The sequence below is a fragment of the Seriola dumerili genome, unplaced genomic scaffold, assembly GCF_002260705.1.
Source record: "Seriola dumerili isolate Sdu_G_001 unplaced genomic scaffold, Sdu_1.0 BDQW01000052.1, whole genome shotgun sequence".
Classification (NCBI taxonomy): domain Eukaryota; kingdom Metazoa; phylum Chordata; class Actinopteri; order Carangiformes; family Carangidae; genus Seriola; species Seriola dumerili.
The window spans coordinates 144765-160971 of NW_019174307.1; the positions used below are offsets into that span (position 1 = coordinate 144765).

A 16207-nucleotide genomic window follows, 5' to 3' on the forward strand; every position below is an offset into this window, starting at 1 on the left:
ATCACTAAGTGAATCTCTCCATTTGATATCATTGATTATAATTCTATAGCTATTATATATTATTCTATATATATTATTCTATTCTATAGCTAATAGATGTGAGTTCTGTTCGATCAAAATATCGAAGCTTTGAGAATCAAATTAATGACAGAGAATGGAAACAGTACCTCTCTCAGAGAAACATGTTAGTGTGTGAGAGTATGTGTATGTGTTAGTACCTGCGGGGTGGCAGCTTGCTCCATGATCTTTAGCAGCACTGTTTGGTCCTGGTCTCGCACTTGGTCTTTGGCATCTCCCAAACGATCAATAAGGCTGGGCAGAACTGAGGAGAGAAGCACACGAGTACCCTTAACAAAAGAATGGGAGTGAGATGCACCCGAGTGTAACAGGTAGGCTGAAATGAATTAACTAAAATGTTAGGTAATTACAAATCTTCTCAATTTTAAGCAGTTTTATTTGTTTTTAGTCAAAGCCCAAAGAATGAAGACAACTAATTAGAAAAAACAAAATGTTTGAATTATTAAGTAATTAAGTATAATGAAAGGTCCAGACTAAAGAACCAACTGCAACAAAAGTCAATACACTTCATCAAGGAGACAATCTTTTATTTTTTTAGTATTTTGTATGTCTGCTTTTATTTTTGATGACAGATTTGATTGGCCGGTCAGTGTGGAGATGATTCTTCTCAGCTGCTCTTTGCTGGAGCAGTTTTTGTTGCTCGACCTTCCACTTTAAAATTCTCCTGTGCGTCGATGTAAAATTGTGTGGCGTCATTTTGAGGACGGCCACTGGCCCATCTGTTATATGGCTCCTTCTAACCACTGCTGCAGCTGAGTTTCAGCTCATGCTCAGTTGCCTATTGATGCTCCTGTACCCTCTCCAACTTCATGAAGTCTCACAATCTGGTTTCTTACAGGTTCAGGCAGTACTTCACCATGTGCAGCCATGTTGCATTAGGCACAACACAAAATTGAAAAAGCTGTGATGTGCACTGGTTATTTTATAACCTTGTTCATACAGTCAACTAGAAATCACAAGAGTAATCACTTTTTTGTATTGAGGTTGTACTTTTGGCCCATTTTTCAATTCAGTCTCTCTAAACTGTTTGTGTTTAATTATACACAAGATCAAATTTCCTACACTTCAGCATCAAAATAAGCCAATTTTTGTAAAATGAGACCGTTTTGAATCATTTAACATTTTACTAATGTTACACAGAGACACAACTAAACAAAAAGCAGGCAAAAGCAAACATCCAATGTTTAGACTTTAGAAAGGTAGAATTCATGTCTTTTGAGCAGAGAAACAATAACATGTGGAGGAGGGAGACACGATCTGAGATGTTTAAGTAATTTATTCTAATTAAATTAAGTATAGAAGAGGAGAAGAACAGACAGTGGGCATCAATAAAGAGGGTGATACTGAGGTGAGAATGATCGTACTCAAGACAATAGAATCTAATTGTTCAGTTATTCAACTTTAGAGGATGATGAAGGCGGCGGCCATCTTGGGCCTGGGCCCTAATTCATACTCACAGATCAAAGGAAAAACAACTGCCCAAGTTGGGGGCTGTATTTAAAATCTTCTGTTGCAAAGGATTATGGGTAATCTAAGCATTTTTATATTTGTAAGCTTCTGTTGTGCTTATGAATGAAACTGGCTTCCTGTAACATTCACAACATCAAGATAAAACATCTGAGACTGAAGTGGCAATTAAACTGTATGTTCGCTGCTGCACCATGACCAGGGTCATAGTGTAATATTTAACCTAACAAAAATATCCTTCAAGAAAGGATTAGTTCAACTGAGAGGTAGTGAGATTTCTCTAGGTAAAGGGGAAAATGATTAACTAACAAGAAAATAAAATGAGGTGTGAATGATCCCATAAAATCTAACTTGATGAAATGAAACCTAAAATTCTGATTTATTTCCATTTCTTTGTTTCAATAGTTGAATCACTGGGACCATAAAAGACAAAAGGGAACATTGATTAAGGTGATTACCAGATGTAAATGGCTCCTTGCTCTGAAACCTGAGGATTTGGGCTCCATTAAAACAATTATAATAAGATACAATGATGGTAGATACAACATCACAGATGAAAACTAAGAACCTTACCTGTTCCCACCTGGGCCCTGAATCGCTCCTGTAACCTTGTCACTAAGGCAGATAAGAGGTCCAAGCCGAGCAGAGCCACCTGGTGGAGACACAACATAAAATAAAATTACATGTAAATGTAATTTTAAAACAACATTTCTTTAAGATAAACTCTATAAACCCTAAAATGTATAATTTACAATGAAGACTCAAAGGAATAACAATTGCTACAACCCTGCACAAGCTCAGGCTGTATTCAAAATCGTCTGCTGCAGAGGACTATGGGTAATCTGAACATTTTTATGTTTCTAAGCTTCTGTTGTGCTTATGAATGAAGTTGACCTCCTGTTACCTTCACAACATCAAATATAACACCTGTAGGCCTGAAGTAGAAAATAAAATGCAGGTTCAGTGCCGCACCATGACTGTGCACTCTCTGTCCACATATTGATATATAAACACAGACCCCTCCCTCAGCACCTTTCCTTGTCATGGGGGGAGAGCAACTCAATGAACGACTAGTGAGAGTAGCCCTGCCAGCACCGTAACAACACATTCGCATCACCTGGACTTCTGTCCAGAGCATGGTGCAATTTTTGGCAACACTATACATGTTAATGAAACAATAAGATAATAAATTATTCTGTCTGGTAGCATTGCTTTGCTGCCATCTAGTGGCAGCCCCACATACCAACATCATGATTGCCACACAACGTAATACATTAACATGATTAATTTTTTCTCATATCGCATAAATATATCATTTCCAGCATGCTTCCACTGACAGGTATAATTTGTTTCATTCAACTTTACTCTTCTCTGTGCAGGACTTTCTACTCAGGAATCTACTGTCACCTACTCATTTCGATTTTAAGCCATTGCATATTTTCTTGCTGTCTCCCACTGGGGGAACAGGTAGAGAGTGTGGAGGGCCTGGCAGAGGGCCTGGTGTCTACAGGCCTAATCCTCTGATCAGTCCCTTTGTTCTCCAACTGGAGGGGAATTACAGTAATTAGACTGATGACAGGGCTCCAACAAAGACTGGATGAGAGGGATCAGTGGAGTTTTAACAATGGTGTAAACCTCCACAGAAACTACTTCTCAGTTTGAAACGCTAATCTCAAATCTATGTTCAGCTCTTCCTCGATGCAGGAGGTCGGTCTAACCTTCCCGAGTGTGACAACTGGAGGTAAACACTCGCTCTCTCGTTCCCTCTCTGAACTCGGGGAGGTTGAGTCACAAAGGGACCATGGCAACAACTGCACCCTGTGTTTGAGTGTGAGTTCAGCACAAGACTAGACACAGAAAAACAGGGCAGCCCAGTCTGGTACAGATGAGAGCAGACAGGCTCCTCCTCTTTGCAGACAGATGGCCAACTCTATTTTGCTGTCATCCAAATTCAGACCCCCCCAAAACACACACACACACACACACACACACACACACACACACACACACACACACACACACACACACACGACCCCCCTCAAGGCTCTGGACAGCAAATCTCACAGTCATCATCCCTTCCCAATTCCTAAATCCTCATACCCAGCATGCTTGGTACTCATTTCCACTGCTCCTCTTATGTTGAAAATTTTTGTTTGCTACAGCTGAAATCAGAAATCTGTATGAGCAGATATTAAATATTAAATAAAACCAATCCAACTTGGAGAAAAAATCCTCACCTGGATATCCCTACATCCACCTTTACAATTTGAAATGTGTGTTGTGAACAAAGTTACCTCGAAATATGTGGCCCAGTTTGTAGTGAAACCGGCTACAAAGACGGGGTGTATGAAAAATTAGACCTGAGGCCTTATGCGTAAATATAAATACATCTTTTCAGGGATCATACTGTTTGCTGTCTTTCGTGGTGCCTCTTTTGTTTTTCTAATACAGACATCTACCAACTCACAGCCTGAGGCTTTCTTTAACCTGACCTTTTAAAAACCTGTGAGACTTGGGCATGAGTTCAACTCTGCATTCACACTGTTTTCTACCAACCAGGACATGTTGGAAAAAGGCAACACCGTGACAGACTTAGCTTGTGCATATTTTTGCATTGTGATGATTTCGTGGTGATTCAGACAGAAAATAGTCCTGCATTAAGACAATATATGCGGATGCGTTGGTGAATGATGCATTTCGAGGTTTATCAGCCGTGAAAACACAGCGGTTTATAATACTCACAGATATTGTGTACTGTATTTTTAAAACAGCAAAACAAGCAATTACTTTATCTTTCATTGTGACGGAGGTAATCAGTACAAATGCTAATAACTGTTCATGTTGCAAAGTAATCTACAACAACAGCCGACACAGCGCATCGTCAGGTGAAATGGTTGCAGCAAAAGTCTCAGGTTCAACTTCTTTGCCGTTTGTCGCCTGTGCTGCACCGACTGACTGGCCTCATTGAAATGCATTTTTTCATTCAGGGCTGATGTTGGTCTGAAGACATCCTTCGTCTTCAGGTTTTGAGACCACAAGCAAGCCTTCATCATAAGATCTGAGGTAGTGCACTGGCTCATAAAGAGCTAATAAACATGTAATTTATCAAGCATCCAGATTTAAATCTTCAAATCTATGTCCAATCTAAAGCATAGCCAATGAAAGTATGAAAAGATATGATCTCTTTGCTTTGTACAGTACCAGTTAAAAGTCTGTAAGTAAAAGCTTGATGGCTTGATTGACGCACTAGACAAATGTAAAATCATTAACATTGTGAGGTATAGATTTGTTTCACCAACAACTAGACACAGTTTGAATGGGTGTGAATGGTAAATGTCTTTACAAAGCAGAAAACCACTACACCCAGACTCATCCAATCACAGTCTGCTAAAAATGAACAACTCTTTCAGTCTTGAACTGTCACCATGTGTTCAGACATTCAGACAGCGGCAGGCTGTCTCTTGTCTTTCACTCAATCTATGGCTTTGGGGTCTAAAGGTCTGAGACCATACTGTGCCATATTTGTTTTGTGGAAGAATCTGCACTTTGTACAGTCTCAACCTTTCTCATCTCCCTGTTCTTTACTCTGCCTGCTGCCACTTCACACTTTCACACCTCTGACACTATAAAGCTGAAAAAGACCTCCTGCTGCTTTTTCTCTTTGTAGCTGCACGGCTGAACTGGCTCAAGAACAGTGTTGTGCCAGTTCACACTTAAAAAGAACTAGTTCAAAGTTCAGATCATACAGATGAAAATGAACAAATTCACGTTCATAGTTCATTTCTTAAAATTTTGAACTAAGTTCACAGTTCCAAAAATGAAGTAGTTCACATTCATAAAATGAATAGGCCGCTCTTCTCTTTCGATAGAACCTCCTTCTACCATCCATCACCAGCCCCAAATCACTGCCACTCCCAAACTAAATGAATTATTGTATAGCACTGAAGAATCACAGACATGAGTTACATTTAAAATTCGTATATAAATATAATCAGTCTTCACTTGTTCATAAAACTGTTTCAAATGCTCAAACAAACTGGCTCCAGCAGTACTAGATGAATCTGTACTGTCTGTGCCGCTAACACAAGCTGGGCCGTGTCTATGTAGACGCCATGCGGCGTGCTGTAAAACTGTCGTAAAACGTGAGCGGCATTGACTTTAGCGAGAGCAAAGATCCTCTAACAGAAGATACCGCACTACAGGCAGCGTCAGTGGCATGAAATGGGACACAGTTCTGGTCTCCTAAGTGGGCGTTCTCCCCCAGCCCCTCCCTCAAGCCAAGGCAACTGGCATGAAATGTGACAGTAGCTGATATTAAAATCTATCCCTGTCTAGACTTACCTCTCTGCATCCTTTGGGAAAGAAAAGATAGATCTGTTTTTCTTGTTATTACAGCCTGTTGCTGCACAAAGCTCGGGCATTTTTAACACTAACTGATGGATTACTTGTCCCCGCCAAAAGATTGACAAATCTCGTGAGAGTATGGCGCTGAGACAGAGGCAGGTCTCCAATAAAGTTAATCTTCTCCTGATCTGTTGATCTGAAAAAAGTAATTTTGACGTCAGAGAACTGGGTCCAATATTTATTTCGGTGTCTATGGAGCGAAAGAATCGGTGACAATCTGTGATCTTGTTCACTTCGCCCATATGAATGAATCCACTCAGACCTGCTGCTGTTCTCCTAAAGGGGCGGGGAGGTGGAGAACCCCACGTCACACAGATACAGGAAATAATCGGAACTGAAGCGTCTCAGTTTCTCTACTGTCTCTGGCGAGAGTGAACGCCGCTCACGTTCACATACATCATAAACTGATTTGTTCAGTTCAGCGTTCACAAAAAATATGAACACACTCAATGGACAGCGTTCATGCACATGACTGATCATAAAGATATGATGGTGAAATGTTCAGGAATTTGACTCGTGTCTACCTGTCAATGTGGTTGGCAATTATTGTATACATTCTACTAACTCTAGTGTTAGGGTTTTGTTTATGTTCTGGGTGGTATAATAGGTGCAGTAAAAGGCCTGTTACAGTGGCCAAAAGACAAAAGAAGCCCATTTTCCAAACACTGCAGAAATCACACACAGAAAGTGTCAAATAATTGTTTGACAGATTTAAGATTGAAGGAACTTGCAGGAACTTATTCCCGAAAAGTATTCTTGGATCTCAGGCACTAGCCTCTGATCAAACTAACCCACTGACATCAAACCAGCTTCACTTGAACACGTGCCTGTTCCTGAGAGCTGCTGTTAGAACCAGCAGACCACAGCCTCCATCTGTCTCTGATGTGAACGAGCCTTTAAATTAAATCAAGGATTTCTCTCTCGTCTCTTCCCTCACTACCAAGTCTGTCATGTCATTACCAGTGGAAACACCACACACACACACACACACACACACACACACACACACACACACACACACACACACACACACACACACACACACACAAGGTTACACCCAGACTAGCACACACATGAAGACGTTCAAAGAGACAGACAAGCAGGCTTACATAAAAATATTGCCAAGTTTGCAGTGATTTCCTCCAATTCAAGTGAACAGCTGGGCATGCAACAGTGAGTGGAGCTACATGCACACACACACGCAAACACACACATTACTGTGTCAATCCCAAATTAATCTGGTAAAAAGACAGACAAAACTGTGCAAGACACATCTCGATCTTACAAGATTGGTCCGTGACACACAAACACCAGAGCTGTAGTTTATTGCTTTAGTGCTTTGTAATTATGCAGCATACCTGGCCCTCCATCCCTGCCTCCTGCTACATAACACTAGCTGGGTTCAGATGTCTCAGACTTTTCCATAAACCCGGGGCTTTGTCTGGACCAGGTCTATTTTCAAGTCTAACTCAAATTACACTGTAGCTGTAACTGTAAATCACAAGCCAATAACTCACATCATGCTTCCTGTGTGTAGTTGTAGTGAAGAAACAGGATCAAACAATTTACAAGCTGAAATTTGCAGCTATGTCTTTACTAATCAGCATTAGCCATCCAGCCTGCAAACTGATAAAAGAAGGGCACTTTCTCCTGGTGGATGTTTGCTGGTAGCATGTTTACCAAAATAACTGCACAAGACGAGACTTGTGCCCATGTTTGTAGATAAGAGGACGTTAGCTTGAAAGCTAATGTGTTCAGAGTCTTTTGGTCCTTGTAATTATCATGGGAGATGATAGAACAGAGACTGTTACTGCTTTATGCAAATACACTTTGAAATGACATGACCTGACTGTTTATGGCAAATCATTTCTGTGTCTTGCTTGGAATGTATGGTAAACACTTATTATGGTAGACGTGAGAACACAGGATATTCAATTTACATAGAAAATTTACAACACAAAACATTTCATTTCTGTTATTAGTCCCATACAGTATAAAGGCCTGTATTCAGAAACTGAGCCTTAAAGCCAGCTGTCAAGACTTCTGGTCCTTGGTGATGTCACAACAAAGCAGTCACCGCCCTCAGCCATGCCTCAAGCCCCGCCCACCTGGACCTGCCCTCCAACCTTGCAAGATTTGGTTTCTCTAGCCCCTTTTCCACTGGTCAAAAAACCTACTCAGACCCGCTAACATCAGAATTTTGTCAGCAATGGAAAAGGGTTCAATCAGCGTTTACGCAGCATTCACAAGGTATTTATCGGCTCCGATTGGCATTGATGTAAACACAACACCCGAGTGAACACGCTCATTTTCGCCCCTTTTGCTGCTGTGATGTCTTTCAGATCACAAACACTGTAGACACACCTTTCACCTGTCCAGCACAGAGCTATCAATCTAGAAACACTGCTGCTATGACAGAGTGAGAGCAACCCTTAAATAAGTTATAAAAACATGCAATCACCGATCGAAGCGCCTCTGATCCTCTCTGCTGATCGTATAACCGACCTGTTGTTACTACAGCTCCAGAGAGAAGCCTGAGAGAGGAAATGTAAAACTACACTGAGATGGTTTTTGGTTCTTAAAACCACAAATATATCTTCTTATGGATCAACACTTCAGATAAAACACAGGAGAAGAGGAATATATGATCCTTAACTTATACTTACTTATAGTTAAAACTAATCATGCACACCCCTGTGCCACAGTTAAACATCATTCATTGAGCAGCTGCCTGACTAGTTAGGAGTAAACTGACCTTTTTCCCAGCAGAGATTTTGGCAGCTTTTGTGTCGTGACTGCTGACTCACTGTCAGGATTTACTGGGACACTTAATGGATCTGAACCATTGTTAATGACATTAGTTCCACCTATGCTCTTCTTGTTACGACAAGTCAAAATATCTGTGGTGAAAAGGTCTGTTAGAGCACCTTGCTTAAAGACAAGCTGACTATGCAGAAGCTGTTGTGAGAGGGTGGAGTCTTGGCACGCTTCGACACGAGCCATCTTACTGTGGATGTCTGGTGACTTCATTATTTCCTATGGAGAATGATCCTGCATCCACCAATGAAGTGATGTCATTACTTTTACTGGAGTTGAGCCGTCCATACCTCATGACGTTAACTAATAAAAATTGTGCACTGATATAAAATCAAACAGTGCGGTGAAACTTCTCCAGCAATGCTATTATTATACTATTCCACTGGAAGCCACCCAGTTTAACCACAGCCTTATTCAGACTGGGCTGGGCACATCCAAACAATTTCTAACATGTTCTGGATCCTCTAGCAGTAATGGGGATGAATAATTCTGACGTCATGCCAGCTTTGGGAGACAGCAGCAGTGGTGCTATCATATTCCTGAGGTGTGATGAGCCAGCGGTGACCACACAGTGACTCAGCTTCGTTCAGCAGAGCTCAGGACCCCAGGCCAGAGGAAGGAATGTACAGTAAACACTCATTATGGAAAAAGACCCTACAGCTCTAACACAGAGTACACAAAGACACAGACAAGATACAGAGATGAATATAGGACAAACACACACACAAACACACCAGTCTTTTACAGTTCACTTCCTCCAGAGACGGCACTTCACGGCCGACTTGCTGCATTGAAAAGTCTGAGACAAGAACATCCTCCTCCAGACATACTGCTACTGATACTGATACACGTCTCTCTCTCTCTCTTCCTCTCTCTCTTTCTGTCGATTAAGTTCAAACCCAAAAACACCAAAGTAAAACTGCAAGGAATTAATTAAACAGTGTGTTTTAGGATATCACTGGCTCACTCCAGTGTAATGTGGAGGCACATGTTTCATTGGATAATCCCCATTCAGGACCGTCACAACCCGTTCCACTGTGGCTCTGTCCTGCTTATTACTGGATTTAGGAAGGTTTACCCAAGATCATCGGTTTGTCCCATAGACTGTATATAAAGATGCACATAGCCTCTGTGACATCACCCACAGGTTTCTGAAGAGTGGTTTTGAAGCTCAGAGTGAGCTGCTCCACTGTCGCCATCTTTGCGGTGCCTGACTCCACCTAACTCCCAGTTAATCCAAAAATGGGCAAAGAGGGGGGCATGGATGGAGCTGAGACTTCGGTGCATGCCTTTTTGCGAAAAGCACATGCTCACCCACCTGTGACTCAAAGAGGCCACACCCCCGATTATACATAACTTTAAGCCTTAATAAAATGTAAACAGGTGAGTTATATAAACAGTTGTCATGAAGGAGGAAATTTGCTAGAGTTTTTGTACCAGGCTGTAAGCATGTTTATTTCTGCTGTAAATTTGAACATTTTACATGAGAACATGGAAATCTATGGTGATTGACTGACTGTTGGAGCCAGACTCCAGTGTGTTCATTAGAGGAACTATAGCTTTTAGTACTTAGTTTGCCTGCAAAACTTTTTCTCTCTCTGCATACAGTTTGAAAATACTAAGAATAAAACACATAATTACTTTTGCATTGCTTGTCCAAGTTTGTTTCTATATTAAATCATGTGAACAGGGTTTTATTAACAAAAAATTAGTCAGATATGACATTTTTCTTTACAATACTGTAATACTGCATTGTGATAATTTTACTATCTTTACTTTGCTATACAAAAATAACACAGCTCCTTTGTATCCATGTCATGCATCAGTCATCAGTTACTGAGGGAGCTGACTTTTTGCCTTGCTAATAACTTCAGTCTTTAATCTTTCTTTGTACTGTACCAACAACCACAGCCATCAAATGAATTTTGGGATCTTTTTTCAGGTTTCTCGTTTTCCGACAACTGAATACAAGATATTAAAAAGTCAGACCGTTCAACCAGCTCACACAGATCAAGTTCAGTAATTCAGTGGCTGCAGCTGATAAATGAGCCAATGATGAACAGACTAAAACTGAGAAGCTGCTTTGTTCTACTTCTTCCTGGCATAAAGGATTCATTGTCTCAAAATTTACCATGGATTTCAAATCTGCCACTTATAACTGTGAACTGCATAATGCTGGGGCTGTCACTTTAAACATTTGTTCAAACACGAGGGAAAACATAAATATTCAGACTGTAATGACTTGTTCAGACTCAAAAGGCCGTGTTAATAAGATTATCATGACTCTGAAACATCTGAAGAGCAGTGTGTGGAAGTATTTTGGGTTTGCTTTGCTGTAGTTTGCAAAAATTACCAATAAAGATGAGGCGGTTTGTCGACTTTGTAAAAAGCACTGACAACTCTGCAACGACAACAAATCTCTCCTGCACCAACACCAGCTTACAGCGAAGGCACCAGGAATGAATGGTGTAACTGTACAACTTGGTCAGACTGTGTACTTTTGATGCTTGTTAAAAGGCCATCATGGTACGAGAACAAGTAGATAAGATTTATACGCAGGTTATATGGCCCAGTTGTGTGTGTGTGTGTGTGTGTGTGTGTGTGTGTGTGTGTGTGTGTGTGTGTGTGTGTGTGTGTGTGTGTGTGTGTTTGGGGTGTGTATATACAGTACAGTAAATTTGTGTTTGAATTATGTGACAGTTCTTTTTCTGGCAGAAGAAGTGACAGCCATGATACATGCAGTGCTCAGATGGAAATCCAGACAGGTATGGCAACAGTATCTAAGAGGCTTAATGATGGGTCGGTTAGGTTGAGATCTGGTGACCGTGGAAGCCACAGAAAATGATTCCCATCATTTTCACACACACAAACCGTTTGCATCTGTATCCCATGTGTCTACACTAATGATTCTGTTCTTCCTTTAATTATTCATCTATAAATATGAACAACTATTTAAACACATACAGTCAAACAGCATCTGGTATGGTGCGATATACCAGACTACGGAATAAAAGGAGGCTGTAGAAAGTTTTAAATATTGTTTTGACAAAACTCTGTAGTCTCACTGTGCTGTACACATGCAAAAAAACTATTCTGCAGGTAAATAATACACACAAAACTACAGACACACACAGACAGGAAACCCTGAATTCATACACAAGTATAACTGCAGTCTCCGTCATTGCCTGAACACAACACAGCTGTGAGGAATCACTAAGTCACGAAAACTGCATAATGGTTTGAAGAGAAGAATACACACACATACATGTACACACAGTTCAACACATATGCAGTACAACAGCCTTATCATTACCTTCATCTGATGTTTGAACAAATAAAACAAAGGGTTTTTCTCAATATCTATGTAAATGGACAAACGGCAAAAATATTAGTTGAGTGTTTCCACTCTCACATTCAAAAGCTGAGCCATCTTTTGAAATGTAGTAAAGCTAATTTTAAATATATTATGAATTGGTTAACAGTTGAAGCCTCTACACTCTGAATGCATGATTTTTTCTTCTTTTCACTATTGCAGATCATGTTGGTCACAGGTCAGAAAGACTGTCTCACAAACAAACCCTGAAAGTCCTGGACAGGAAATAACAACAATGTCACCATTGTGACAAACTTATTCAATAGAAAATGTTGAGCTTTGACAACTTAACTCTGAATTCAGACGTCCATTTGGTGCATAAGATTATTCACAATGCTGCCCCTCCACCACTGCAGACCTTTGTTCAGCTCCACTCTGAGCGAATGAGTTTCAAGGTCTCCTTCAAGGGGAGATTGTAGTTTCCCTAAATGAGGCTCTACCTTTGTACAATCGGTCTTTTCCTCTAAAGTTATTAAAGAGTGGAATAAGCTTCCTGTCAGTCTGAAGACCTGCATGGACTTTCAGATTTTCTCTCAGGAAGTTAAAAGACTGGATTTTAACTAACCAGTCTTGTCAGCACTAATTTGACCTGCTTTTATAACCTTGGATATATGTAGGTACTGTTATGAAATCTATATTCTGTTCATTTTGTTTTTAATATGGGTCAATCAATGACAGGATTTCAGCTGTAAGCCATCATCAGTGTGATATAAGCTATCATCAGTTTTGATTTGGTGCTCCTATGAAGCGTGTTATTCTGTGTTTCCATAAGGATGTCGACCGATTTACAGTGGTGATCTTAGGTTTTTTCACCTGCCCAGGGTCTGCAGTTGGAAATTAGATTGTAACTAAATCTGGTACAAAGCATCTTTCCTCTTCTTTGAGATAAATGTTTTCTGTACATGGTGCCTGACTGGCCTGGGCGATAAAACGATAGCATATCGATATGTACCGGAGATAGACACTTCAATAAGGAAACTGTTCAATAGTAAGTCTGATAGTTTCACGGCTGCATGAACAAACTTCAAGTTTCCTCTGTCCCTGGCTCACAAACAGCCAATCATATCCCCTGATAATGGAGCGTGCTACCAATGAGTGACACACAAACAGCCAGTCATTTAACAGGTGTGTTGTTCGCTTGCACCAACAACAACAGCAGCTTGAATTGAGGACATGAGTGCAGCCAGTGAAGACAGTGAGGACAGGTCAGCTCAGCAGTATGGCAGTTCATTGGTTTCTATTAGGGATGGGCATTTTCAATAATTTAAATATTTGACTACTCTCATTAACTTATCAACAAGTACTCGATTACTCGGAAATTATATATCTATATATAAATATATATTCACAGTAAAAAAAGACTGGAAACACAAGCGGAACTAATGTTAGGTCGACCAGGCCTACTGTTTGGCTGTTGGAAAACATTACTGTTTTAATATTTTCACATTTATGTAAATAAATAGACAATGGAAACCAAGTGCAATTTCAAATGCATTTGTGGAACCACAGGCACGTTATGGACTTCTGTACTGCTCTGCTTAACATGTAACTCTCAATCAACAGCCTAAATCATAAATTCAAAGTTCAGTTAAATTTCAAATAATAAATTAAACTTCATTTACGGCATTTTAAGCCTGCAGTTTCCCTTGGAAAAAAACTAAATAACATAACACCATGTTGGGCCGTGAATAATACATTCGACTTAATGATGATGATGATAATAAAAATAGGCTACGCCACATACCTCGCACTGCACGTTATTGTCGTCTTTTTTGTCAAAGTATTTCCAGACATCACTTTTCCTGGTCATGGCTGCCATGGTGCACGTAACGTCAAATGAGTTGAACCATTGTAGCCAAAAACAACACTTGCGCAGGTGCGTGAGTATTGAAATGCTACTCAAATAATGACGTCAACAACGAGTACTACAAATATGATCAACTCAATTATTTTGTTAGCAGAACAGATGGCAGGTGTAAAGTGTGGTAATATCATGTAACATCAGTCAACCTAAACTTTTAAGGTTAAGTATTTGTTTAAATTTTTTTCAAGCTTGCAGGGTTTTGGAATAACAAAGGAGACAAGTTCAGGGGCTGGAAGACAATTCAACAGACTCAATACAACTGGCAACGTATCCACAGAATTGGCTGGAAGTGTTCAAGTTACACTGGCAACATCTGTGTAGTGACACTGTCTTCCTGCAAGATCAGAGTCTCAGACACAGACAGATTCAGGGATCTTTCACTTTCAGCCACGATGGGAAAAATGTACTTAAGGGAGACTTAAAATCTCGAACATATGATATCTGTTCAGGTGGAGACATTCAAATACACGGCAACACATCTGTGTGAATGCTACAGATGGTCAAAGACAAAGTTATGAGTTATCTGACCGGCAACGACCAAGATCCGCCAGAAACTGACAGACTGATGGCTGATGTTGTAGCGTTTTCTTTGGCTACATCTCGGTGTCATGTCTGCAGGATGTGAGGCACAGGCTTTAATGATGAGGCTGACAACCCTGATGAACCTGATAATAACTATTTTGTACTTCATACAGCATGTGTTTCCCATTTTTTTAAGCCTCAGCTAAAATGCATCAGATCTTATGTAATGTTAAATCCAGCTGAATCCACAGAGATAGTTACAATAGCTGCAGCCTGCACCAAAGCCAACAGACAGCCAGATCCTGATATGTTTTGCTTGTGGCACAACAAATATTGAGGAGACATTTTTCTTTCTGGAAGGTAGAAATGGCAACAAGATTGTAAACCCAATAGACAATGTAAACAAGGAATCAGAAGTTAGACAAATGTTCTTTAACCCGAGACTCCTGCTGTGTCCTAGAGGTAGAGATGTGGCCTACCACGGGACAGGCAGTGACGTGAGACGAGGTGCTCATGAGCCCTATTTGCCACGGGTGGATGACTAAAAACAGCAGCAGCAGTAAAACAGGCAGCGACTGACGCCACTCAGAGGAAAAACACTGGTAAAGGCAGGATGGGGTATCAGCTGTCATAGGTGAAACCAATTTGACAAGTCAGCAGTTATAGGTTTGTTGATTAAAATGGTATACCAATGCTAATGCTGTTGTAGCCTTTTATGTGTTTTAAAGAAACACACACACAGACTCAACAGGGGTTGAGTGGAGAGAGCCTGAGCCACCGAGGACACTGTGACCGCTGTTCACCACGTCTTTCCCCTGTCACTTTCTCTCACACACATAAAACAAACACTGGTACAGACACACACATTTGTACAGCTATCTTTGAGGGGACCTGTCAATGACACAATGCATTCCCTAGCCCCTTATCCTAACCATAACCCTTGCCGTAACCCTAAAGCCAAGTCTTAACCCTCAAACAGCCATTTAAACTTCTGGGATTCAGCATTTTGGTCCCACAAGTATAGTAAAACAAGACCACACGGACACAAACACACACACACACACACACACACACACACACACACACACACACACACACACACACACACACACACACACTTTAAAAGCTTTATCTGAATCCACTTATTTCATATTTACATAATATTAAAATACAACAGCAGGGCTACAAGGACGTTTGACATTCACAGATCCTAAAATAAACACTTTGCAGCAGGTTCCAGCTTCAAGACCTGAAGTCTGGTTACTGTGTGTGGCATGTTTTTGGACTGAGTCGCAGTATTTAAGTCTCTAACACAAAGCTGGTGTCTGAGGGTGTCAAACATACACTGCCATGGCACCTGCCAGACAGGATAGAGGAGGACGTCACTCTGCTGGAGGACGACAGTCTGAACGAAAGTGGCAGCAAAACTAGCGTGTCGACCAAAAAACAACCGGACACGGAGGCCGAGAGAGACAGCTGACTCAGGACGTCATGGTGACACTACATATGCACAACAACACAGTGGAGGGTGGCAGTTTGTGTGGGGCTGTTAAAGGTCACAGAGAGGTCAGACGTATGTTTACCAGTCATTTACTGTGGTGAAAAGAAGCTAAGCTAAGTATTTCTGCAACTCCACACGTCTCCACATTAATGTAACTGTCAGACGGTGTGAGACCAACAGC

At 40.8% G+C, this 16207-nt stretch overlaps 1 protein-coding gene across 1 annotated transcript in view; it reads right to left on the bottom strand.

The window, feature by feature from the left end:
- Window positions 1-16207, bottom strand: part of clasp1 (cytoplasmic linker associated protein 1) — a 91703-nt gene that overhangs the window by 59267 nt on the left and 16229 nt on the right. The window contains exons 2-3 of the mRNA XM_022740491.1: window positions 2119-2197; window positions 219-322 (exon numbers count right to left, since the gene is read on the bottom strand). Coding sequence (XP_022596212.1) covers window positions 219-322; window positions 2119-2197 — 183 coding nt within the window. The remainder of the gene's footprint in view (window positions 1-218; window positions 323-2118; window positions 2198-16207) is intronic.